This window comes from Tenrec ecaudatus, chromosome 12 (assembly GCF_050624435.1).
Source record: "Tenrec ecaudatus isolate mTenEca1 chromosome 12, mTenEca1.hap1, whole genome shotgun sequence".
Taxonomy (NCBI): Eukaryota; Metazoa; Chordata; class Mammalia; order Afrosoricida; family Tenrecidae; genus Tenrec; species Tenrec ecaudatus.
In genome coordinates this window covers 34,157,477-34,183,197 of record NC_134541.1, presented here as the reverse complement: position 1 = coordinate 34,183,197, position 25,721 = coordinate 34,157,477, and the positions used below count along the sequence as shown (strand labels likewise).

Genomic DNA, 25,721 nt, shown 5'->3' with positions numbered 1-25,721 from the left:
TGCTTCCTGGGGGATCCCAATCTCTCTGCCCCCTCCTCACACTCCCCAGCACAGCCTTGTGGAAAACAGACAATGGGCTGGGAATCTGGAGACCTGGTGGTGGCCCAGAAACTTCCTGTGTCTGAGTCTCCTGGATGTACACGGGGCAGGAATTCCTGGTCCCCCTGGCTCATTGGTCAAGGACAACTGTCACCATCTGCTTCTCCAGGCCATTCCAGGTTCTTGTCCTCCTTCCTTCCCTCCTTCCCTCTTCGCCTTGTCCTTCCTCCTCTCTGTCCTTCCTCCTAAGAGTCCAAGGTATCCCTCCTTCTGTCCTGCTGTGATCTCTAAGCCCTGCCTCTCCCTCTCTGCCCATGGAGCCAGGTGCCAGGGGAGTGCTGGGAGAGGGAGGAAGTCCGGACCCAGTGTGGACCCAACAGCTGCCTCCCCCTGCTTCCCTCTGGGGCGCCCAGCTCCGGTGGCTTTTGGTCTCTTGCCCTCTCTCTGTCCCACTCCACCGCCAATGGCACTGCCATCTCTGCTCCTCACTTGCTGTCTTATGACAGGAAGCCGGGCCCCTCCCTGCCTTTGCTTCCACTCCTCTGCCAGAGTCCCCCAACCCACCCCTTCACCTCTGACCCTCCCCTCCCCGCCCCCACCAGGGTTGCAGGGTCTCCCAAGGGTGAGAGCCCTTTACTGGATCTTGATCTCCTCAGGACACGCCTTTTCCTTAGGCTGTAGTAGTTAGCCCCCCACTAGTGTGCCACACACCCTCATACCTCCTACCTCCCCAACCACACCCCACATCCCCAACAGACTCTAGCAGACACGGGGCATGTACAGCGGTTTATTAGTGGGGCATGGTAGCAGGCAGGCAGGGTGGCGTTCAGCATTCAGTAGACCCCTGGTTTGGGCTCCTCAGGTTCGCGTCCCGCCGCCAGCTGCACCAGCCTCAGCAGCGAGTCCATCTGAGTCGCGTTGCTCAGGTCGCTGGCGCAGGCATGACAGCGACTGGCCGCCTACTCCAGGCACTCGGGCTCCGCCACACAGCCCTCTGCGGGGAGCACTGCCTGAGACCGCGCCACCGCAGGGCCGCGTGCCGGAGGGTGGGGGGCACGCGGCCCAAGCCTGGCTCCCCCGCCCGCCCATCTGCCCTGCTGGGACTCAGACCCAGAACTACCGCCCACCCTCTGCACAGGGGCCCCTGGGGCCCAGGCTCGGCCTGCGAGGGCTCACCTGGGCTGCAGCAGAGGCCAGAGGCAGCGCAGCGACCCCCATTCCCGCAGGGCTTCTGGCCGGACTGGCAGGGCGACAGCAGGTAGTTCTCCTCCTGGCAGCGCAGCGCCTCTGTCGTTCCCATGAAGCAGCCCAGCTCATCCCCACAGCAGATGCTTGGCCCGAAGCAGCGGCCCTTGCCGCCTGGGCCGCAGGGGAGGCACTGTGGGGACAGTGGGTGAGCAGGGCAGAGGGTCTCCCACTACCCCTCTGTACTGGGGGGAGGGTGTGGGCAGTTATGGGGCCAAGCTTCTGGGTGCCAAGAGTGGCATTGGAACCTCAAAATCGTACAGGGAATGTCGCCCACTGCTCCGCAAGCAGGTGCCTGAGGGGCAGCTCCGTGACAGCCCTCCCTGAGCTCACTCTCAATGGGGATACTCCAGGGGGACATTTCCTCTGCAGCCCTGAAACCTCAGTGGTCAGACCCCTCTCTCACCTGCCCACCACCCTCCCTCTTACCAGACGCTCCTCCCCCTGCCCTGTCTCTGCAGGTAGGTCCCTACCCTGTCTGCATAGCTCACCCTCCTGAACACACCCTGCCTTCTCCCAGCTCTGATCTCTTCTCTTGATTGGCCCTTACCTGTCCCTGCTCACCCTCCTGTGGGGTAACAGAGAGGGTGGCAGACCTGAGCCCTAGGCAGGGTCTGGTCTTTCAAGAGAGCCAAGCAGAGGAGAGGGTGACCTGTTGGGGCTGCCCATCTGCCCATGTCAGGGTGCTGAATAGGCTGCAATTGGGCCGCCTGTGGCCCAGGCAAAAGTGAACTTCAGGAGCAGGGGCTGGAGGTGCAGCATGAAAGAAGTGGGCTGGTGTCTGGCAGAACTTCCTGCCAGTATGCCCAGTGGCCCCTGCACTCAGGATGGTCCAGAGTGTCACTCCTTTGGGGCAATGGGGGCCTGTAGCTAGCAGAGGCTGGTGCTCCTGGGCAGCCTGAATTGGGGTCAGGACGGAGCCTGGAGGACTCCAGCAAACTCCCTGAGGGCCCCCCATGGCACAGAGGAGCCAGGCTATTCAGGTTTCCCTGACCAGGCCCAAGCCCTCTTACCTTGAAAGTGTCTCTCAGGTTCCTACATCCCCTCTCTGCATGGCACAAAACCTGCAACCGCTTAGCTCCTCCCAGCCTGCCACCTTGCTGGTTCCCTGATCCACCCTATTGGTTTCTCTGTCTGGCCATGCCAAGCCTCCCTGCTCCTGCCCAGCACTTCCCCTGAGCCTGCTGCTCCTAGGATGCCCGCTTACCACCTGCCCTGGGCACCACACACTGGGGCAGCCTCGGGAAGGGCCGGGGACACCGTACCTGTCTCAGCTCCATGTCCACGATGGCTCTCTTGCCGCCCCTTGGGCAGTTCGTGAAATAGCAGGCAGAGGTGAGGGCCAGCAGGCCGAGGAAGCAGGCGGACAGCACGCAGTTGGACATCCTGGTGTGGTGCTGCTCAGGGCTCTGCGGCGCTGCCTTGGCTAGCTGCCTATTTATATCCACAGGTGGCCCCTCAGAGGCAGCCAGCCCCCCCTCACGGCTCCCCAGGAGCCCAGACCAACCTCCAAATCCCAAGCCATCAGCGGTGATTCAGGCGTCTGGGGACGCACGTGGGCCTGTCTGTGCCAGGCTGAGGGGAGGCGGTGTGCGGGCCTCCAGGCTGTCACTCTCAGTGGAGTCACCGGAACTGAGGTATGCCTGTGGCTTTTCAGACTCGGGAGAGGGTCAGTCAGGACACCCCTAAAATGCCCTGCAAGGTTTCTGAATGCCCAGCTAAGGCTGAAGCATTTACACAGACCCCTTGTTTAGGATCTGGAGTATTTCACATCATTTGTCCTTAAGGGAATAGAAATTATTAAAGACCTCTCTGCTTGTTTCTATTAGAACGGCTTTGTAAAAGCCTGACACTGCCACATGCAGAAGAGAATACAGGGCAAATGGGATGCTCATGGATGATGGAGATGCTTCAAAACCTTTCAGCCACTGGGAAACTGACCGGTTTCTCATCAACTTGAAAACGAAGGCCTGCCTGACCTGGTGTTTTCGCCGCCTCAGATGCAGTCCAAGGCTGGACGCTAAGTAAGGATGAGCAAAGAAGGGTGGGTGCGTTGGTGCAGACAAGAAATCTTTACTAGACCATGTGTTGCAAGAACGAGCAAAATCGTTTGGAAGAAGTCTAGTTAGAATGCTCCTTAGACGGCAAGCCTTCATCTCATGGACATTGGACATGTCATCAGGATGAAAGAGTCCCTGGAGGAGGATATGGGCCAAGGTGGACTCGGTGAAAAAGAGGCAGCTTCTCAATGGGATGAGCTGCAACCATGGAGCAAGCACAGTGGGGAGGAGGCTGCGCAGGAGCAGGCTGGATTTCTCTGTGTGGTCCAGATGGTCACGGTGAGGGGGGGTGGACCAGTGGGCACCAGCAACACAAAGGGAAACAAATCTGCATTTGCTACTTGTCCCAGCAATCACATTAAAAGGTATTTTATCTGAGTAAGATGATTACCCTGTGTTTATATGAAATGCTGCACTAGAGTACTTCTCGTGACTCTACTTATAATTATAAAATTATGAACAACTCTTTTGTATAATTAAGAGCTTTGGATGCATGGAAGCCAAGATAGATAACCCTTCAGAAACAGTAATGGGAGTAATGATTCCCTGAGGGTACAGGAAGAGAGGTGAGGAAAGGGGAGGAATGGGGCGTTGACAGCAATGATGACTGTACAACCCCAGTAGAGGAGAACAAATAGCAGAATGCAGGTGAAAGGATCCATTGGATGGTGCAAAATACAGCAAATAATAATACATAATGTAATAAGGGTACCTGGGGGGGGTAAGGGGAGGAGGAAAGGGATAAAGGGGAGCTGATATCAAAGAGTTCAAGAAGAAAGAAAATGTTTTGAAACTCATAGTGGTAGCAATTGTGAAATTATGCTTGATCTAACTGAATTATGGATTGTTGTACTATCTGTAAGAGCTCCTGTGTTAGTCTGGGTGCTTTATAGAAACAAATCCATGGAAACTCATGTATAAAAGAGAGTTTTATATAAAGGTTAAGTGCACATCAAGAAAATATTCCAACCCAGTGCTGCCCAAGCCCACAAGTCCAACATTAACCCATGTGTCTGACACCAATCCATAAATTCTTCCTCCATCTCACCAAATACACATAATTACGCCAACTGCAGGAGGAAAGCTGAATCAGTATAAATGTGTAAGCATCTCAGCGCTAGGAGGGGTCTCCACATGGCTGCTCCAGCACCCAGGGCTTCTCCTCGGGGATGTCTTTCAGGAAGTGAGCCTTGCCAGCTGAAGCAGAGACCTGGCTAAGGCAGCTGCACCCTGGTCCGACCATCACAAAGCAAGATACCCGAGAACTAGAAAGGCATGGCTCATAGAACCATTTAGCTCTCCGCCCTTCAATTAACCCCACATGTGTTTATTGGCCAGGTTGGCACAATAAACTTTAACTATATCAGTTCCCAGTAAAATAATTAATTAAAAATTATTAACTTGTAGAGTTACATAATTTCATGTCTATTTTATAAAGAAGTGTAGGGGTGGAAGTCTAGCCTGTCAATCAGGTCACAGCCTGATGATGCTTCCTTGTGGGCGTGGTCTTTTCATGAGGATTTTGGGAACTCTCTGTCCTTCCTGAAGAGGGCACACAGTCTCTCTGCTTCACTTCCTGTGAGTGAGCCGCATGGCTGAGACCGGCCAGAGCCTTGTGATGCTTTCTCTGCCATTGGTCCCACAGGACTCTTCACCCACTGACCGGTGATCTTCCTGCATTCTCCATCCGTGCGTGGCCTGCATGTATCTGGAGAGGGACTTATGGACGAACATCAGACTTAGGGACTTGATCTGGCCCAGGCTGGGATGTTTTCTCCATATACAATCACTTCTTGAGATAAACTTCTTTCTTACCCACAGGAGAGTGTCCCTGAGTTTGTTTCTCTAGTCAACCTGGCCGAACACACCCCCCAAATGGCCCTCAACTGGGAAATGGATAAACCTGTGCAGGCACATTCCTGCATCCAGCGCTCCTCTCAGGGACAGGGAGTGAACTGCTGCTGCGAGCAGGGGCACACGTGCCTCTCAGAGGCACTGCTCCAAGCGAAAACAGCCACAGCTCCGTGCCCTGGGATGCTATCCCCGTGGCACTCTTCCCAAAGCAAGCACCAGGAATAGGAGTCAGCTCTGTGGAGGTTATGGAGAGGTGACCTCGAAAGAATACAGGAAGGGAGAACATGGTGAGGAAAGTCAACGTCAAGTAGAAAACACCACAAAAAGAAATGAACAGTCCAAACCGATAAAACAAAAATAACTTTAAAAATATTAAGGCAATAAAGATGTCTTTGTCAAGACTGGAAAGATGAAAGGAGACAACCCCATAATTGAATTTTCTGAAGCAAATGAAGAGGAAGGGAAAGCACTCTGTGGGCATCCTGTCACCTGCTTGCGGAGCCCTGGAGAGGCTGAATAGATTCCAGAACTTTCTTTGACTGAAGGTGGAGGTGGGGACTCAGGAAGGGAGTAAGAGAGAAAGGTTCACAGAGGGGAGAGCAGGGTGGTGGACAGGCATGACCATCATGGACTGAGGATGGGAGGGGACCATGGTAACCTGACTGTGCAGAAGGCACCGAGGGCGATGGGATTCTTAAGTATGTCCTGGGAAGGGAGGGGCCGGTACCACATACTGATGCTGTGACTGAGCCTGAGTCCTGACACCAGCACTGGGCATGGGGACCAATGCAAGCAAGCCGTCTCTCTCTTTCCAGTGCCCTTCTCTCAGGGCTGGTCTTGTTCCAGTCTACAGTGACCCGAGGGGCCACCCAAGAGCACTGCCACGGGCTGGGGAGGAGCAAAGGGCAGCCCCACAGAGCCGGACCTCAGCTTGTCCCAGAGGACAGCTGGCCCCGCCACTCAGGGAGGTTCAGAGCATCTCTCCTGTGGGGAGCTGGAGGGCCTGTGGCCAGCAGAGGCTGGGGGGCCTGTGACCAGCAGAGGCTGGGCCTCATTGGCAGCCTGAATTGGGGGAGTAGAACTGCTGAATTGGGGGGCAGGACTGAGCCAGGAGGACTCCAGCGAGCTTCCCTGAGGGGTCCCCATGGCACAGAGGAGCCTGGCCACTCAGGTTGCCCTGACTGGAACCCAAGCCCTCTTGCCTGAAAAGTGTCTCTCAGGTTCCTGCATCCCCTCCCTGGATGGCACAGGACCTGGAGCCCCTTAGCTCCTCCCAGCCCCCCAGCAGGCCGGTCCCCTGACCCACCCTATTGGTTTCTCTGCCCGGTCATGTCAAGCCTTCCCGCTCCTGCCCAGCACTTTCCATGAAGCCTGCCTGCTCCCAGGATGCTCTGGTGGCACCTGCCCTGGGCACCACACACTGGGGCAGCTTCAGAAGGGCCTCGTGGACTGCACCTGCGTCAGGTCCTTGGCTTTGTCACAGTTCCCTTGAAAGCAGGCGGAGATGAGGGCCAGCAGGCCGAGGAAGCAGGTGGGCAGTGCGACTGTGGACATGCTGATTCGGTGCTGCTCTGCTGTGCTGCCTTGGCTTCCTGCCTATTTATGTGCACAGGTGTCCCTCAGGGGCCACCTGGCCTGGACGGCCACCGGCCCCGCCTCCCTGCCTCCCCAGCATCGCTAGATTACCAGCTCCCAAGGCATCGGTGGTGATTCAGGCGTCTGAGGACTGAAGTGGCCCGTCTGTGCCAGGCCCAGGGCGAGGGGTGGGGAGGGGGTGCAGGCCTCCCAGGCTGTCACAGTCAGTGGTGTCACAGGAGCTGCTGAGTTATGGCTGTGGCTTTTCAGTCTTGGGGAGAGGAGCAATCTAGATACCCCTAAAAGAGTGTGCACGTTTTCTGGATACCCAGAAACGGCAGCAATCAATAAATACGATCCCTGCCCCCCACCCCCATCCCAGCTCCCACGGGCAGCACCACTCAGGGCGGCCGAGACAGAGCCCCAGGCAGGGGAGTTGCTCCTCCAGTCTACCAGAGCCAGGGACAGGCAGACCCGGGCTTATTTCCCACTCGGGCCCTCAGTGTGGGTAGGGCAGGCAGGAAGCAGCTCCGACCTCTTGGTCTAGGCCCTCACCCAGCCCTGGGGCTGCTGTGCCTCTCTCAGGGGCGCCCAGGGTAGGCAGTGACGCCCCCAGGACAGACACACACCCCATAGCAGAGTCCAAGGACTTGGGCCCCGACACTGGGAACCTTGAGACAGCTCCCTGGGACATTCCCTCCATCTCTCCCAGTCAGGGACAGGGAGGGGAAGGGAAACCCAGGCCCAGAGTGGTTCAGAGTAGAGGGGAGTTTTCTACCGCCCTGCATCCCAGTTTGTGGACCTCAGGGCCCGGGACCTCTTGGGCTTGGCCTGGAGCCAGGGTTGGGGGATGCAGCCTCAACACCCAGGGCCACCCCAGCTGGCAGTTCTGAAGGAGCTTCTGCTCCCTCCCCTGGGGCCACCATGTGTCTCTCTGAGCCTTGGACCCAGGAGAACCACCGCAAGCCTCTTGGAGTGGACACCCACCCGCCCCTGGGGGTTGCTGTCTGTCTCTGAAGGAGCCACGCTGTGCAGGGAAGCTCCGGAGATGAAGAAGGCTGCTCCTCCCCGACTGTGCACTGAGGGGCCCAGTGCCAGGAGGGCGCCCTTAGACCCCCCTACCCTGACCCTCAGGACCTGACACCAGGCCTCTCAGGACTGTGCCCTCAGGGCCTGTGAGCGCCATTTGAGAGGCAGTGCTGAGCAGTGGTTCTTGAGGGCCACCAGAGTCAAGTGACCTGGGTCTGAGTCTGACTTCTGGGGCTACCAAGAAGGGGGGGAGCTAAGATCTGAGTATTTTTTAGTTTTTAATGTGCAGATTTTATACATTTTTGTATGATTTCTACCAAAATATTGCACGTGGGCGTGTTATTGTGAGCGGGACTATTTCTTTTCTTGGGACTTCCCGGACAGACGATCACAAGCTGAGCGGTTTAGGACGTCCTCTCTCACTGCTCAGGACGCCTGTCCCCGGAAGTCCTCCCTTGTCCCTCCAGGTACTGCAGCAAAAAGACTTGGAGCTCCGTGGGTTAGTGCGATCTGTTGTCATTTACATAAACCGCAGGCTATGGTTCTCTTTAGTCTTGGGTTCTGTTTTTGGGCTACACTGGTCTCCTGGTAACCTGGGCCATTCTCCTTGCTCTGTAGCACTGGGGGCGGAAGACAGCCTCAACAAAATAACCATAAACCGTCTCAACTGCGATCTGCTCCTGTCTCACGTGGCGTGGTTGTAGTCCCGACGTTCTGGCTGACCCTTGGCATGTGTAAGAGGACGGGGGCCTTTTTCTGGGGAGAAGGATTCGACGTTAATCTGGTTCCCCAAAGGGTCTCGGGCCCCGGAATGAGTGAGAAGTACAGGTTCAGGGGTTCTCTTGGTGTGTGTCCTCTGAGGTTCATGGTCATGTCTGAGGCCCCGGGCCTCTTTCAGGTTCCCCTCTCCCAGACATGTTGTTTCCTCCAGGCAGGGGTGGGATCAGATCCCCCCTGGCTCAGAGCATCTCTCTAGCAGGACAACGGGGTGGGGTTATGGAATCCCTCAAGTCAGCCTCCTTAGGTGCCTTCCTTGGGGCCTCAGTGTCTACCTCCCTGGAAACATGACTTGTCCTTCACCTGACGGGCCTCATCTACGTGCCACGGCCCCTCCTTCCACCCCAGCTCCCGGACAGTCCCTCCCTAACCTTCCAGGGAGGCCTACAGGTGCAGGAGTCACTCTCGCTCCAGCCTTCCCAATCAGACCAGCTTTGACCTCCAGCTCCTCTGAGGGCCTCGCTCGCCCTCAACGTTTTGGATCTTTGCAGGCACCGGTCCTTTTGTGGGAGAAGGAGGAGGCCGTCTGCCCCCCACACCGTGAAGAGACGCTATGCAGGGTCGCTATGACCAGAAGGCAGTGGGTTTCGTTTAAGATCCTTCAAGGTCCAGCCTGCTGGGCCCCCTCACCCCCACCCTTGCCCAGTGCTCCTGTGCTGGGCGCAGGGACCGGTTCCCTCTCCGGAGTCGGCCCTGTAGTCCCCACCCGGGACCAGTCCGGAGCAGCAAACTCCACGTGTCTCTCCCAGGTGGCTCCAAATTTCCGCTTGCCCCTGCCCGCTGGGCACCATCCTGTGCCCCCCAGAGCCGTCCACTCCCATTTCGGACACCAGAGGGCGCGGCAGGCCGCGCGTTCCCAACCACTAGCCCACCCAGAGGCGGTGCCACCCACCCAGAGGCGCCTAAGAGGCAAGGCCTGGAGACCCCGTGGGGCAGTCCACTCTGCACCCGAGGCGGCGGGAACCCGGGCCGACGGGGGGAGGGGGGGGCAGTTATTCGACAACGCCAGACCAGCCAGAGGGCAGAAAACCAGCTTTATTCAATCTCCATGGTGTGGAGGCGCGGCGGCGGGGAGGAAGGGGTCCGCTCCGTGGGGCGGGCTCAGTGCGTGGGGAAGGCCGCCACGGCGTCGCAGGTGGGGTCCGTGCGGCAGCCGTCTGGAAGGAGAGATGCGGGGTCAGGGGCCCGGCTCGCGCCCCACTGCCCCAGGTCCAGCCTGGCCAGCCCGGTGCCCAGCTCACCCGGGCTGCAGCAGAGGCCGGCGGCGGCGCAGCGACCCCCGTTCCCGCAGGGCTTCTGGCCAGACTGGCAGGGCGACAGCAGGTAGTTCTCCTCCTGGCAGCGCAGCGCCTCGGCCGTGCCCACGAAGCAGCCCAGCTCGTCCCCGCAGCAGATGCTGGGCCCGAAGCAGCGGCCCTTGCCGCCTGGCCCGCAGGGGAGGCACTGCGGGGACGGGCGGGGACCGGCGGGTGGGCCAGGGTGGGACAGGGTGGCGGGTCAGCCCGGAGCTGGGGAGGCTCTCCGCTGAAGGCTACAGCCTCCCAGCTTTAAACCCGGGCCCAAGCAGGCTGCTGTGGGTCAGCACGCGGGACAGGGCAGGGAAGGGGTGGGGGTGGGAGGTGGTTAAGATGCCCCCTTTCCTGGGAGGTCTTCCCACCTGGCGGGCGCACGGGGAGGAGGGGTTAGGGAGCTCACCTTGCGTACGTCGAGGTCCGGAGTGGCCCGCTTGCCGCCCAGCGGGCAGTTCTGAATGTAGCAGGCGGAGGTCAGAGCCAGGAGGCCGAGCAGGCAGCAGGCGAGGCTGGGTCCGGCCATGGTGCGTGCCAGAGTCCGGAGATGGGCAGCTGGCGGCCTGCCTCTCCACCAGGTCCTTTTATGCCCGGGCCCCCCGCCTGGCCAGTACCCACTAAGAGGGTGGCCGCATGACTGGTCACAACGGGTTGCTGCAGGTCAGGCCTCGCTCACCCCCACACACGCCCTCTCATTTGCTGGGGCCGAGGGGAGGTCAAAGTCGCTGCTTTGGCTAATTGACCCAGAGCAGAAGGCCGCTCCTGGGCACTGGGTGGGAGGAGGCTGGAGAGACTAGGGCCCTGGGGTGGGACAAGGAGTATGTGAGCAGGGGTAGGCGTGGGGGCAAGCAGCCAAGGACTATGGTCAGACTCCCAATACCTGGGTGGCTTCTGATGGCCTGAGCTCTAGGTGTGGCAGCAGGTGCCCTGGTGGCATAGCAATTACTCATTGTAATCACACCTGGCACTGCCAATGGGCAAGGCCAACAGTTCAAACCACCAGCGACTCCGTGGGAGAAAGATGAGGCTTTCCACTCTCGTAAAGAGTAGACGTCTTGGAAACCCGATGGACTCCCTCCCAGTGATGGTTTACTACAGAAATGCAAAGAGCCTTGCTCAGGGGCATCCGTGGCCATGGGACTGACGCCTCACCTCCTACCACATCTCCGCTGCTAGTTGCCCGGGAGCCCATTGCTCTCCTGAAGGCCAGAAGCAGATGGCCAGGTCTGGGTGGGTACAGGTGCCAACCTTTCAGCACCTAGTTCAGCGCTTCACCACGTAACTATCTGAGCCACTGAGGCCTCCTCTCGGCCTGGAGTGGTTTCAGTGTCTCAGCAGGGCCAGCCCCACGGGCAGAAGAGACTGGAGACTGGGAGGACCCCAGCTTCGCCAGCCCTCCAGGGACCCTTCTGGAAGAGACTGCAGGACCTCTGGGACCAGTGTGCATCCCACCACCCAGTGCTGAGCAGGTCAGGTGCTCCCAAGCCCCTGGTGGGCGGCTGGCCATCACTGAGGAGATGCTGGTCAGGTTGGCCTAGAGGACAAGCCAGACAGCAGGCCTTGTTTTGCATCGAAATGAGCTTGTTGGCATTGCCAGTCTCGGAGGTCAAGGACTTATTGCCAACAGAAAGGTCTCCGGCATGCTCCGTGGGCCCAGTGACCTCACACGGATAACGGGCACACATACATTATCTCAGTATAATGTCCCCTGCCAATTGGAGTCATGCTTTCTGCATTTCAACAAGTATTCATCTTAGGATGCGCTGAGCTGGGTAACTTCTCCCGGTGCTGTCTCGAGTTTGGATTTGTTCCCATGGATGTCTGGGTACAGGTGAGTGGGGACCATCATACAAATACTGGGCTACCCCTCTGAGATTATCCCTCTGGATTTTGACCGATACAGGCTCTCAGGAAATACCAGGGACCAAAACAAAACAAACAACACCCCCCCCCCCGAGAAAATGGTGCGAGGGTCACATCTGACCCCCCTCAGCCACACACAAGGCAAGGTGACTCCAACCACATGATTTTTCTAAGGCAGAGGTCAGCTACGCCTCCACCCTCCGACCGTCTCCATCGCATTCTGACACCCACAGTCCCTCCCACAGCTCGCGACTCCTTTGCTGGGTTTGGGCAAACCCAATCGGAGCTCAAAGACAATATTCCCAATTATAGGGTGGATTGGGGAAGGTAGTAGGTTACAAAATGTTAAGGATACAGTTCTTTTGTCCACAGCAGCTCTCCTCAGCCAGGCTAGCGGGAATGTCTCTCTGGTCCTTGGCCTTGCAGTCTGGTCCTTGGCCTTGCCTCATCCCATGGGGCCAGGGAGCTCACCTGTCACCGTGCTCCAGGCTCGTGCTGCTGCGTCTCTGCGCGGTCTCATGGTCTTGGTGCTGCTGCCTCCGCTGCCTCCGCTGCAGGGATCTCGCACAGGCTCTGCCGGGGGTCTTCTGTCTTGATGCTGGTGGGGTTTCTCTTCCTGCTTCAAGACTACCCAGTGGAACGGAAAGTCGGCCCATCCCTTCTTGGAGTCCTTCCCGCCCTACTTGCAGGGATGATGGATAGAAGAATGTACTGTGCTCGTCTGGGTAGACCAGAGAAACCAATCCAGGGAGACGCATATGTGGATAAGAAAGAGCTTTCTATAAAAGAGCAATTGTATGTAGATTGAGAACTTCCCAGCCCAGTCCAGATCAAGTTCATAAGTCCAATATTCACCCATATGTCCAACACTAGTCCATACATTCCTCTTGAGACTCATGCAGCCATGCAGTGATGCCAAGCGCAGGAAAATCACAGGCCAGTGGGTGGGAAGTCTTGTAGATCCAGTGGCGGTGGAAGCATCTCAGTGGTGACAGAGGTCTCCGTATGGCTCCAGGGTTCTGGCTCCATCAGTGTGTCTCCATATGGCTTGTCAACGGGAATGTGTGGCAGAGTCTATCTGGTCACCAGTGAGCGATTTATCTCTTTCTGCTTCCAAACGAGGTCATCAAGCTGCAGCCTGATTGACAGGCTAGACTCCACCCCTTCAAAAATTGACAAGAGCTTGTGTAACTGCCACACCTATCAAGAAATTTCACCTCCCTGCACCTGCCCTCACAGACGTCTGTTCCAGTGGAAAGGAGGCTGCCAATGACCATTTTCCTGGTTTGAAGGTAGTAGGTGCTATGGAGAAGACCGTGTGTGTGTGTGTGTGTGTGTGTGTGTGTTGGCTGTTTGTCTGAGGCTGATGAGTATAAGGGGATAAGCCTGTGGATATCAAAACCCCAAACCAAACTCACTGTCATGAAGTTGACTTCGACTCAAGGACAGAGAAGAGCTGTCCCGGCAGGCTGTACCTTTTTATGGGAGCAGACAGCCTCATCTCCCAACCCCCCATCCCACCCCCCACCCTGGCCCACCGATATCTGTGGCGAATGGAGGGGCTGGATGAGAACGTAATACAGTTAAATCCTCTGTGCTCATAATTACGGGCCCAGAAAGCTGACTCTGGTCTAGGAAGACCCTCACGGTTATGAGATATATGAGGGGGTACCACATGGAATTTTTTTCAAAGCTATATATTTAATTTTGTGTGTGTAGAAAAAATCCATTATCTTTTAATTCCACTTCACAAATTTTTGAAGCCCTTTTCTATACGGAGGGAGTATTAAGGGGGTTCAAGATCGGGAGAGTTCTGACACTTCTTTTCTGTACTAAGTTTTTTTTTAATTAATCACTTTATTGGGGCACTTACAAATCTTATGACAATCCATCATTCAATAGTATTAAGCACACTTGTACATATGTTGCCATCAACATTTCCAAAAATAATTTCTTTCTACTTGAGCCCTTGGAATCAGCTACTCTTTTTCCCACCTCCCTCCCCCTTTAAATTTTCTTACAAAACAACCTACCACCTTCCAAATGCTCTCCATTACATGTAATGCATCTGTCAAGTCTTTGATTCCATTCTTGGACAGTTTTCAAACTCATCTGGATGGTTGACAGTACCTCCCTCATTCTTTTCTTCGCCTCTTCTAAGCCGCCAATTTGCTGTCCTCTCATGTCCCTCTTCACTCATGGAAACAAGACGAAGTCGCAGGGAATGAGGTCAGGCAAGTCAGGTGCGTGGGGTAAGAGGAGCATGCTGAGTTTTGCCCCAAACTGGTGTGTGAGCAGGTGCGTTGTCATGGTGGCAAAACCAGTCCCCGTCTGCCGCAGACCAGGTGTTTTTTGTTGCACACTGTTATGCAATCTTTTCAGAACCTCTAAATAGAAAGCTTGATTAACAGTCTGACCTGGTGGAATGAACTCCAAATGCACCACCAGTGGACATTTCCATCGTTTGGGAAGTTGATGGATGTCCAAAATGAGGTTTGTCATCTATCGACAGTTCACCTTTTTGAAACTAGAAAACCACTCACACACTTGAGATTTTCCCATAGCGCTGTCCTTGGAAGCTGTGCCCAATATCACAGCAGTTTCTGCAGCATCTTTCCAGAGCAGGAAGCACAATTTCACAGCCGCACGCTGTTCTCTTAAATTGGTCAATCCAAAAGCAAAAACAAACGAGGCTTGAGTGAAACTGCTTTCATGAAAAATTCACTGTAACCAGAGAGCCGGTAGGCCACGCCACTGGGTGCACTAACTCTGAGTGAGTTGCTCAGTGCTCACCTAGCAGGAAAATAACATTTCCGGGGTGTTTTTTGGTCCCTCTTCATAAATAAATCGTAACACACATTCTCATGAGGGAACACAGTGCCTCCAGTAGCCCTCCATTGAGGAGTGGTTGTAAAGGAGCCGCCGTTAAAGACGTCTCAGCCTCTGGCTGCTCCCTATGCCTGAAGGTCATCTGAAGATAATAGCAATCAGGTTCTACACCTTGACCCAGGGCAAAATGTAGCAAACTCTGTTCTGACGTTGCCTTCTGATAGAGTTAACAGATTGCTTCCCTGGGGAGGCCTCAGGGGCGTTAAAGTCAAGGAGCACTAGGTCAAGGTGATGATTCACCTCATTGCTTGTTTGTTATGTTACCACTTATGATATTACCTATCGACTATGTAATGTTTGCTCTTTGACTGTGCATGCCTTTTGAAAGATCTGTAAGCTCCATTGAATATCCCCATTGGAAAATACATTCACTCTCACAGTCCTGACTTAGATGAGGCACCCCGGTGCCCTGCTATCTGTCTTTTAATATTTTCCACAACCACAAAGTTGCTCCTGAGGGCTGGTTCGAGTGTTGGGGACCCTCAAAACCTGGCAGAAATCAAAGGGTGTATTACTCTCTATGGCTGAGTAGCAAATTGCCACAAAATCAGTCACGTAAAGCAAAATCCATGATTGTCTCCATTTCCTGGGGCAGGAGGAGTCAGGCACAGCATGACGTAGTCCTCCGCTCAGGGTCCCACTGGCCTGCCAGCCAGGTGTCAGTGACGCGCAGTCTTTCTGGAGCCTAAGAAATTGTTGGCAGGAGTCATGTCTTTGCAACTGTAGAATTCACAATGGTTTTATTTCTTTAATCAATCATTTTATTGGCGGCTCTTACAAATCTTTTAACAATCCATCTTTCAGTTGTATTAAGCACACTTGTACACATGCTGCCATCAACATTTCCAAAACATTTTGCTTCTACTTGAGCCCTTGGTATCAGCAACTCTTTTTTCCCCTCCCTGCCCCCTCCCACCCTCATGAACCCTTGATCAATTATATATTATTATTGTTATTTCATGTTATTCATTTCACAGTCTGTTGTCTCCCTTCAATCACATTTCTGCTATTCGTCCCCCTCAGGGTTGGGGGTGGGGGCTACATATCCAACCTTGTGATGGGTTCCCCCTTTCTCCCCCTTCCTCCCCCAACTCCACCCCCACACAATGGTTTTATTTAAGACCAGCAATGAAGACAGAAAAAAGGATTTCTGTGACTTTACGTCTCTGAGCTCAGGGAAAACCCAAGCTCATGTTAAAAGGGTCATCTGATTAAACCAGGCCCACCCAGGAAACATCTCCCTTGTGACGATTTCAAGAGCTTTAATTATTGTCGTTGTTGTTCAGCGTCACCTAGTTGGTTCTGAGTCATAGCAACCTTACCGGAAGGCTGCCAGGTCCGGCACCATCCTCACCATGGGAGGCTTGAGTCCACTGCATGGCCACGAGTCCTTCCAACTGGTTGAGGGTCTCCTTTCCCACCGACCCTCTACGCTAGCCAAGGGACGGCTAGATTGTATGTCAACTTGCACCGGTGTGAAAGTAGGGACAGAATCCTGCCTGTCAGGTCACCGCCTGGTGATGCCTTCTTGGGGGATATGGCCATTTAGGAGATGGACTTTCTTCTCTGCTCCACCTTGTTGCCTTCTGGCTTGCTTGGATTCTGCATGTGGCTCAGGGGCGGCCAACGTGGCCTGCTGTCCCTGGGAGCCGCAGCCTCCCTGCCATGTTTCTGCGGACTTTGAATCCACTCGACTGTGAGCCCACCAGTCTGTCAGCCACCTCCAGCTTCCCACTTCCCCTTCTTCCTGCTTCTTTGGCTGGCAGTTGCCCAAGGCTGAAGGGGGCTCTGGCTAGCATCAGACCCATGGACTTGAGTTGGACTGGGCTGGGTCACTCTCTACATAAAATCCTTTCTTAAATATAAAGCTCTTCCGTATACATTAATGAGAGTCCTGGTTCTGATTCTCTACAAAACAGCCTTACACACCCAGTGTGCTATCCTTCTTCACGGACTGGTCCTTCCTGACAAGTTCATGAGACAAGAGCTCACCACCCTCGCTTCTAAGGAGCAGTCTGGTCATACTCCCAAGACAGATTTGTTCATTCTTCTGGAATTTCCTGGCACATTCGGCAGTCTGCCAACAGCATAATTCAAAGGTATTAATTCTCCTCCCATCTTCCAGCGTTCGCATGCATATGAGGCGATTGAGAGCACCGTGACTTGGCTCAGCACACCTTAATCACCGAAGAGACAGCTTCACTCTTCATATTTTCAAAAGTTATTTTTTTGTCCTGATTTCTTGCTGGCTGCTTCCATGGCAACGACTGTGGATCCGAGTAAATGCAATGCTTGACAACTTCACCTTTTCTCCATTTACCAGGATGATGCTCTTTGGTCCAGTTGTGGGGGTTGCAGGGTGAGCCACGCTGACGGTGGCAGTCTGATCTTCATCAGTGAGTGCTTCAGGTCCGGTCCACTTTCAGGCAGCAAGGTTGCGCCATCTGTACCCATCACAGGTGTGAACGAGCCTTCCTTCCAGGCTGCTGGCACGCTCTTCTGCAGAGCCCAGCCTGTCAGACTATTTTCTCAGCACACAGATTGTGTAAGCCCGTGGAAAGGATCTACAAGGGGTGTTGCTTATTTGTTTGTTTCTTATTTCAAACCATGTAGCATCCCCTGTTCTGTACGAATTCTCTGGTACAAGTTCCACGCGAGCACGTTGAAATATTCAGGAATTCCCATTCTTTGAAATGCTGGCAGTAAAATACCCTTGAGCAGTCAATCAAACACAGGTAAACACACCTGTCAGGTGTTCACTGCTTCCAGCCAGGCCTCATCTACCCTCAACAGTGGTGTCCCTTGTTCCAGGGCCTCTTCTACATGCAGTTCAATGTCTAGCTTGAAGTCCCTGTCCAGGTGTGGCTGCAACTATATTGACCCAACACAGTGTGGAGATTTTCGATCAATATCACTAATATCATACGCAAGCAAATTGTTTGCAAAGGTAATTCAAAACAGGCCTTAATTACATTTGTAAAATTCCTTCACCTGTAAGTTAATAGCCTTACATCTACCAGGAAGACCAATTAATATGATTTCCGACCAACAGACTGATAGACCTTGAACTGTCTTCTTTTGTTTCTGACATAGACCAGGTGATTAACTTGATGGCCGGCAGGTAATTTTGCATCTCATGACAACAAAACACAATGTAGGATGTGTTACTTGCATCTTAGAGTCGAAACAAGACAAAACAAAAGCAATAAGTAATGGGGGACGATGGCTCTAATTCCTAGCCACCCTAGGGGACAGGGTGGACGTGCCCCGGGAGTTTCTGAGACGGTGACTCTTTGCAGGAGAAACGGTACACAGCCTCATCTTCCTCCCTCCAGAGTGGCCAGCGGGCTCCAGCGTCTGGCGTTGCAGTTAGCAGCCCAGTGAGAACCACTCCACCCCCAGGGCTCTCGGATGGTGTTTCAGAGATGCGCCATGCCTTGGGTAAGGAAAGGCATTGTGGGTAGCTTGGGAAACGACCTTGTTCTGGAGCATGACCTCCCTCCATGTCTGCACCTTTACAACGAGCGTGTACGTGAACGACGAGGAGTGAGGGAGAGAGAGCCTGGCCTCCGCAGGTACACAGAGACCAGAGGCGATGTTCCAGGGGGAGAGAGTGCTCGAAAGGCAACCAGCTATGCCCCTTGCTTCCATGCTGCCTTCTTCTCTGTTCTAAGTACCAGAGCCAAATTGCCCAACCCCATCCTTTGCATTTTTGAGGGTGTATGGGTCGCTGTAGGCCGATGGCCGTGGGCATGGTCTGAGTTTGCTCACTACCTTAAGGGGCCTGGGCGGCAAAGCTAGCAGCTACCCCACGAGCTACTTTGAGGGGGAACAAGGTGGCATGCCTGCTTCCCTAAGGATGACAGCCTTGGACACCCTAGGGGCCTCGGAAACTTGTGTGTGAGGACAGTTTTACTCTGTCCCGTAGTTACACGGTCAGCAGTTTGAAACCAGCGGCTGCTCTGCAGGAGAAAGATGCAGCTGTCTGCACCCATAGAGTCACAGTCTCAGAAAACCCACACACCCATCCTATAGGGTCACCGTGACGCGGAACTGATTCGATGACTGTGAGTTTGGCCGCTTTGAGCTCGAGCCCGCCCTCCACCAACAGGGTTTACTGGTTATTGAGCATTGGACTGCTGACCACAAGATGCGAGGTTCACACCTAGCAGCGCAGAGCGGAGAAAGATGAGGCTGTCTGCTCCAGTCAAGTTGGACAGTCTCAGAAACCTGAGTCTGCGGTCGCTCTTGCGACGAGATCCACTTGATGGCCGTGTGCTTGGTTGGATGAGTAGCTTGATGAACACTGTCCTCTGCTGGACACTAGGAGCGCTGCAGGGCACATCGGCCTCCTATGGAATTCGTTACCAATCACACTGTTAGGGGCCTTCTTCTTGAGTGGTGGTACGATTTTGAGATTGTTTGTTTCAAATCAAATATCCATAATAGGATATAAAACATACTGAGTCTTATTCTGTCGCAGGCACTTAGCTTAGATTTACTCTGAGCTTAGTTTAGCTTTATATTTCATCACCAAAGTAGTCTCAGAGGCCCTGTACTGAGGTAGAGAGAGAAAGAAAAAAGTTCCCAAGCGCACACACTTAGTAAGAGAGGGAGCTGGGATTTAAACACAGACTAACTACACCCGGACTGTAACTTATAAGCCACGTCACCCGCATGGCGCTGTGAGCATTTTTTGTTCGCGTGGATCTCTGGGTAGAGGTGGGTAGGAACAAACATGCACATGTTGCCCTATCTCTCTTTGAGAATTCTTTCAAGGTGTTTGTTTGTTTTTTTTCCATTAGGATCCCACACAAGGGTCTCTGCACCCATAAAGAATCACAGTCTTTTTGTATTTCCCCAAATACAAATAAGCCCCTAATTGTCAGGCCATATTGCTGCCCCGTATTTCAGTTTGTATGTACATGGTACATATATCCAAAAAGAACCCGCCTGTCCCACTATAACCCACTGCTGTCAATGTACTCCAACTCACAGCGACCCTCTGCGACCGTGTAGGACTGTTCCCTTGGGCTCCTGAGATTGTAAATCTTTACTGGAGCAGACTCCTATTTCTCCCACGGAGTAGCTGGTGGGTTTGAACTGTGGACCTGTGGTTAGAAGTCCAGTGCTCATCCCATTGTGCCACCGGGACTTCAACAAACTGAGGAAGATTGCTTCTACATCTCTCAACTCCACCCAACCCAATCCCAGCCCACTGCCATCGAGCTAACACTGATTCATAACAACCTCCTATCATACTTCCCAGAATGAAAAACTCTCCCAAGGAGAGAGATGTCTGGGGGTTCGAAATCGCCGGCGCTCCGCAGGAGAAAAAGGAGGCTGTCTGCCTGTGTCTCTAGTCAGTCTCTGAAACCCGTGCACGCCGTCCTGTGTCCTGTAGGGTCACTCTGCGTCAGAAGCGACTCGACCACAGTGAATACTTTTCTTGTGACGACTGTGATTCTTCCGTGCAGGTTTTTTTTTTCTTTTTTGGGGGTGGGGCGGTCCATGCAGGTTTTCAATCTGTAAATGGAACTGTGAAATGGACCCACTGAGCCCTGGAGGCACCCTGGTTAAGGCAGCAAAGAGCCGGAAAGAGGCATGCCTGCAGGCAGCCCAAAGCGCTTCTGAGTTTTCAGACCTTGACTTTAACTGGTTACTTCCCTGATGAGCCCATGTTCACTGTGAGCCTCAAGCCCAGCAGAAAAGAGGGTGCCAAGGGAGGAGCGGTGGGTGTCAGAACATGTCCAACACAGTGAAGGACGGGTACGTCCCACCTCAACCTCATAGGAAGCAGCCTCGCTATTGCTCTTGGGGTCTCCGTCCCCCTTCTGGAGGGAGTCAGACACCACCCCACACCGTCCGAACTCTGGTTCTGGTAACCCTGTTACGGTCACATTGTAGCAGAACCTAATCCTATGTGGAACCCAAGTAAGAATCAGAACCCTCGGCCTCTCAGATGAGGCTTCTGGGGGATGCCCCATGGCTCTGTACCTGCACTGGGTATCCGGGATGAGCCTGCCCTTGCCCTCTGACCCATTGGAAGCAGGTACTGATGGAATTGGGCTTGAACCAACTGAACCTGTACGCTATTTGTGCCTGTGACTGAGCAGAAATACAACTATTGAAGCTTGGCTTACATGACACACTAGCCTCTGCTAACAGTGAATGACTGAGGTTTCCGCCCATGCAGGGCACTGAAGCACAGCAGTGAAGGGAGAGCCAACCAAAGGTAGGGCTTCGAGAAGAGATCAAAGTGTCCCCTTGATTTGACGAGGCAGATGGCCTGCATTAAGGACAAGTGACAGACAGGCTTGGAAAGCCCTCAGGGAGCTGGACTGACACCATGGCTGAGATGGGCTCCCGCATAGGAGCGCTTGAGAGTGGCACACAGCCGGGCAGCGTGTTGTTCTCTTGTGTATACGGTCGCTACGGGTCAGAACCGACTTGATGGCACCCTGTGACCGGGTTGGGGGAAGAGTAGATCGTCCAGAGCTGGTCTCCTGGCACAGGCCCAGCCAGTGGACTGGATACTCCATTACTTGTCTCTCAATGGTACAACCCAAGGAGCGGACCCATGCTGGCAAACCGCAGCTCACAACCCCAAAGGGAGGCTGCGCAACTGAGGTCAGGGTCACACTGTGCTCAGGCCAGCCGCAGTGGCAGGGGAAAGGCGCTCTGCCAGCCAGATGGGGGCTATTCTTTTGGGGGGGGATGTGCAGAGGCCTGATGTGAGCTGGGGATAAGGTCACCTGGAGCCGGAGGTCTACATTCTCAATCAGAAATTCCCCTTACTGGGGTTCCCAGGCCCTCCTTTCAATGGGAAGCAGCTGGGATTGTCTCTTCCCCTGGTAGTCGGCTCAGGTGTTGCTAGGGGGCCTGCGTTGGAATAGGGACCATGTACGGATCTGTAATGTTCACCCTTAGGAATTTTAGTCGCTAATATTTCTGGCTTCTATTTTGTTCGAGTGCTTGACAAGCTACAGTGACCTCGCGTAGCTGTGGCTTCCCCCACCACTGCCCATTTGGGGAGCGTTGGGGGAGGGGGAGAGGGAGGATGTGAATTCCCACGGCCACCCAGAGGAATGGGTGTGTGTTCTGTGTTCTGGGACTCACCAGACACTGGGCAGCAAAGCCTGAGCACAAGCAAGCAGGGGCTGACTCCCGGCCAATGGACAGTTTGTGACCCAGGCACCAGGGGAGCCCCGCTCCTGGCTGCAGCCCTAGAGCCCTAGGTGAGGGGTCCCCAAAGCCTTTCTGTAAAGAGCCACATGTCTAGACCATTAAGTCTCAGTTGCAACCCCATCTCTGCCGCTGGAGTGTGAAAGGAGTCAGAGAAGGAACATGGCTGTGTGTCCAGAGTAAAACTTTATTTACAAAAGGAGGTGGCGGGCTCGATTTAGCCCACGGGCTATAGTTTACCGACTTGGCTGTCCCTGGGACTGTGGCCAGCCTGCTCCCCAGTGAGGCGAGGTTTGTGGGAAGGCTGTTCACGGGCACTGCCTCCTTTATTCCCCTCAGGCCCAACCCTCTCAGCCTCCGACTCACAGCCCCCTGGGGGGACACTGCCATCACTCAGCCCCTAGGAGCCCTTCTGCTGGGGCCTGACCACAAATCCCTCTCTGGTGATAGCCCAGTTGTAGCTCTTTGGCGAGTCCAAAGCTGCTTCCACTCGCGCCTCCAGGTTCTCTCGGGTGATGAAGTTTTTTGCCTCCTCCTGTTGGGAGAGATGAACAGAGGCTCCGGAGTCTGCAGGCCTCCAACTTCAGCCCCGCTGAGACAGACAGACACACAGACAGTCCTGTTCTTTCTAGGGAAGGAAGGGCCCTCTGGAGTGCCCCGCTGACCTCCCAGTGAACACCCACGTCACCTCAGCAGTACCCCAAGCACCAGGGTCGGTTGATGCGGGGATTTCACCTACAGGGTAAAATCAGTCCCTAGCATCTCATGGTTTCTCTCAGACCCATTCTTCTCCGCCTCCTACTGTCATTCCTTCTTGTGTGCGACTATTCCAGACTGGTGTCGCTAATGAGAGGACGAGGAGGCTTTCTGCTCCATAAAGAGTCACAGCCCCACCCTGGCCTACCTACAGGGGCTCGAAGAGCCGGAATCGGCTGGATGGCAGTATGTTTGGTCCCGTTTCCCTAATGTGAAGCCTTTCCACTTTCCAAACCCAGTCTATTAGAACAGGCCCCGGCCCGCTTCAATCACTCTCACCTGTTAAGACAAACCACCCACTCCTCGAGGAACCGGGACGGGCGGGCGGTTTCTCCCTGTCCCCCCAACACTGGCTTGCCCTCGCCCCCTTCTTCCTTAAGCCCTGCCCCAGGTCCTCCCCGGCCCCCTCGCGGGCCCGCACCTGCAGCTGCAGCACTTCCCGCTCCTTGGCCTGCACCCACGCCTGCGTCTCCCGCGCCTGGCAGGCCTGCCGCTCGGCCCGCTGCCGCTCCTGCTCGCGCGCCTCCTGCTGCAGCCGGGCGACCCTGGGGGGCGAGGCCGGGCTGAGCGCGCCTGGGGCTCCCCCCGCCCCCCTGGCGGGCTGGCAGCCGAGCCGCCTCCCCCGCTGCTCACCGCAGCTCGTGCAGCCGCTGGTTTTCGGCCTGGTTCCAGGCCATCAGCTCCTGGTGCTCGGAGGCCTTCTCCTGGGCTCTGCGCTCGGCCAGGACGCCGACGCGGGCTTCGCGCACCTTCTTCCGCACCTCGGCCACGAACTCCTGCCTGCGGGAGGCGCGCCGACCGGCCATCGACCCCTGCTCGGCCCCCGCCCCGCCCAGCCCCAGCCCGCGGCCCTCCCGCGCCCGCACCCACCTGAGGGCGCCCACCGTCTGGCGGTACTCCCGGTAGCGCTCGGCCAGCATCCAGTGCTCCACGGGGTCCACTGTGCGCGGGGTGGCCACGCGTCCCACCTTGGACTTGGCCGGCGGGTCGTGGCGGGTCTTGCGGCCGCGTGCGGGGACCCCGAGCAGGGCGGGCGGGCGGCACGCGGGCCGCGCGCCCAGGCCGCTCAGCGCGCGCAGCATGACCGACCGGGCTCACGGCGCCCTGCGCGCCGCCATGGCCCGGAAGTGGCCGCGGGGCACCACGGGACCAGCGACGCCGGGCCTCCGCCTTCGCGCCCCGCCCCCCCCCGCCCTCCACCCGCCTCGGGCCGCGCAGGTGGCGCCCCGCCCCGCCCCGCCCGAGGGCCCTCCCCGCCGGCGCCCAGCCGCGCGTCCCCCGCCGGAACCAAGGAGAGAACTCGAGGCCACAGCTGCGGAACCCCACTTTTATTGAAGGGCGGGACGCGGCGCTCGGACTCCAGTCTGCGGAGGGAGGGAAGGAGGGAGAAGGGCTGTCACCCTCATCTTTGCAGTCCGGACCCGGCTTGGGGGGCGGGGAGGCGGCTACCGTCACCCCGGCCCCGGGGGAGACCCTGAGCACCCAGCGTGCAGAGCTTCAGCTCTGAGTCTGCGGCCCTGCCCACCACAGACAGTGCTATTGCTGGGTCAAGTCCCTGAAGCTCCTGCCTTAGCGGAACGCAGCGTTTCCCCCAGTGGTGACTCTAGCCCTCTGTCCCGCACCCTAGGCCGCGGGGAGCTTGCAGCCCTTCATTCCGAGTGCACGTCTAGAGGCCTGCGGTCAGGCCTCCCCACTGCCTTAGGGCTGCAGGTTCTCTGCCTCTTCATGGCGCTTCAGTGGTCTTCCTTCCTTCCACTGGCGTCTGACCTAGTATCTTACCCAAAATAACGCTTCATGTTCGCCTTGGTATGCACGTGGAGCACAGTGGTATCTTGTTCCCTGGTCATGGAGTCCCCAGTTCCCAATGGTGCCCAGGGGCAGTCTCACCACACTCACCAGCAAGGTCTGGAACAGGTGCTGCTTCCCACGGAGGGACTGCTGGACCACAGTCCTGCCCTCCCAGGGCACTCTGGTCTCCGGGGGAGCCTCAACTTCACTGGGGAGGCTGCGAGCGGCCTGGCCTGGCCGTTGCAGTGCCAGGATGCTTCCTCAGAAGGCAGCCTGAGCTCCTGCCTGTCCCCACCCCACCCCACCCCACCCCAAGCTCTGAGTAGGCAAAGGGCTTCTGCCAGCACTTTGTTTTCTTCCTCCCCTAAGACTGGCCCATCACGAACCTGGGAGCTCAGGCGCCTGCGGTAGGGGGGCTCGCTTCCCTCCAGGGTACCAGCCATGGGACCAGTGTTGAGCCTTCGAGGGTCCAAGGTGAGCGGTCAGCAACAGCAGCAGCAACAGGAGGTCGAGCCTGCTGGCCATGGCAGGGCTGCTCCCGTGGATAGTGGGTGACACTCAGGCATCTGAGCCCCACACAACCACCCTCCCTCTGCCTCTAAGACCCCCTCAGGTCGCTAGCAGCTTTAATTTCCTTTAGCGCTCTCCCTGGCCAGGTCAGGAGGATGCTCCGGAGGCCCAGCCTTCTCCCAGAGGGCTCTGCAGCATGGGGTGGGGGCAGAAAGGCTACCCCGAGGAGTTGCCATGGGGTCCAGCCCTCCATACTCCCCATCCGTCCAGGAGCTTGAGAACCACAGGAAGGCTAAGCAAGGGAAGACGCTTCAGGCTAAAGGCTGGTTGCCTGGGGAGCTCTCCATGGGCAGGCAGCAGTGAGGGAGCAGGTAAGAGCCGATGGTGGCCTGTACTGGGGGACCCTCTGTCCTGGTGGGTCTCTGTGGTCTGCCACATGGCCCCCTCGGAAGCTAGGGGTGCAGCATGCAATAAGGGGGTGCAAGTGCTTCCCCTCTCACACCGCCCATGCCCGGGCAGCAGGCAGTGGAGCTGGAGGGACAGGAGGGAGGGGGTCTTCTCTGGAAGACATGGCTGGAGGGGCTGGGAAGGGGAAGGGGCGGCACAGTGCCACACAGGCACCCAGCCCTGAGCTTCAGCCAGGAGGCCCTGGCTGGGGAGGGCAGCCCCAAACTCACCGAGGGAGCGAGAGCTGTGGACCAGGCGGCTCCTCCAGTGGCAGCCGGACCCCATCCACAGACCCTGGGATTTATTGATGAGGCTCCACCCATGCCCCCACCCGCCCAGACTCCAGTGACGTTCTTTCGTCTTGAAAGAACGGAAGGGAAGGGGGAGAGCTGGCCAGCCAGCCCTCCACCCCCAG

The 25,721-nt window shown here is 56.0% G+C and overlaps 2 protein-coding genes and 1 pseudogene across 3 annotated transcripts; all 3 read right to left on the bottom strand.

The window, feature by feature from the left end:
* Window positions 1–872: 872 nt before the first annotated feature.
* LOC142422426 (vasopressin-neurophysin 2-like) lies at window positions 873–2,669 on the bottom strand (annotated as a pseudogene).
* A 7,011-nt stretch (window positions 2,670–9,680) lies between these two features.
* LOC142422425 (oxytocin-neurophysin 1) lies at window positions 9,681–10,394 on the bottom strand. The gene is made up of 3 exons (XM_075527813.1): window positions 10,275–10,394; window positions 9,821–10,022; window positions 9,681–9,736 (listed from the first exon to the last, which is right to left on the bottom strand). The coding sequence occupies exons 1-3, from the start codon at window positions 10,392–10,394 to the stop codon at window positions 9,681–9,683; spliced, it is 378 nt and encodes a 125-aa protein (XP_075383928.1).
* An 11,578-nt stretch (window positions 10,395–21,972) lies between these two features.
* MRPS26 (mitochondrial ribosomal protein S26) lies at window positions 21,973–23,684 on the bottom strand. Of its 2 annotated transcripts, XM_075527811.1 has the most exons (4): window positions 23,432–23,684; window positions 23,195–23,341; window positions 22,983–23,106; window positions 21,973–22,340 (listed from the first exon to the last, which is right to left on the bottom strand). In XM_075527811.1, the coding sequence occupies exons 1-4, from the start codon at window positions 23,641–23,643 to the stop codon at window positions 22,206–22,208; spliced, it is 618 nt and encodes a 205-aa protein (XP_075383926.1). In that variant the 5' UTR covers window positions 23,644–23,684; the 3' UTR covers window positions 21,973–22,205. The 2 variants fall into 2 exon arrangements, with proteins under 2 accessions (XP_075383926.1, XP_075383927.1); XM_075527812.1 differs by lacking the exon at window positions 22,983–23,106.
* Between the last annotated feature and the right edge of the window lie 2,037 nt (window positions 23,685–25,721).

Excerpts from the sequence above, each read along its gene's own strand:
- LOC142422425 (XM_075527813.1), bottom strand. The coding sequence starts at position 10,394 with ATGGCCGGACCCAGCCTCGCCTGCTGCCTGCTCGGCCTCCTGGCTCTG. Across the intron at positions 10,023-10,274 it reads CGGACCTCGACGTACGCAAG|TGCCTCCCCTGCGGGCCAGG; the intron begins GTGAGCTCCCTA and ends CCGTCCCCGCAG. Across the intron at positions 9,737-9,820 it reads CGGCCTCTGCTGCAGCCCGG|ACGGCTGCCGCACGGACCCC; the intron begins GTGAGCTGGGCA and ends CTCTCCTTCCAG.
- MRPS26 (XM_075527811.1), bottom strand. The coding sequence starts at position 23,643 with ATGCTGCGCGCGCTGAGCGGCCTGGGCGCGCGGCCCGCGTGCCGCCCG. Across the intron at positions 23,342-23,431 it reads CAGACGGTGGGCGCCCTCAG|GCAGGAGTTCGTGGCCGAGG; the intron begins GTGGGTGCGGGC and ends CGCCTCCCGCAG. Across the intron at positions 23,107-23,194 it reads CAGCGGCTGCACGAGCTGCG|GGTCGCCCGGCTGCAGCAGG; the intron begins GTGAGCAGCGGG and ends CTCGCCCCCCAG.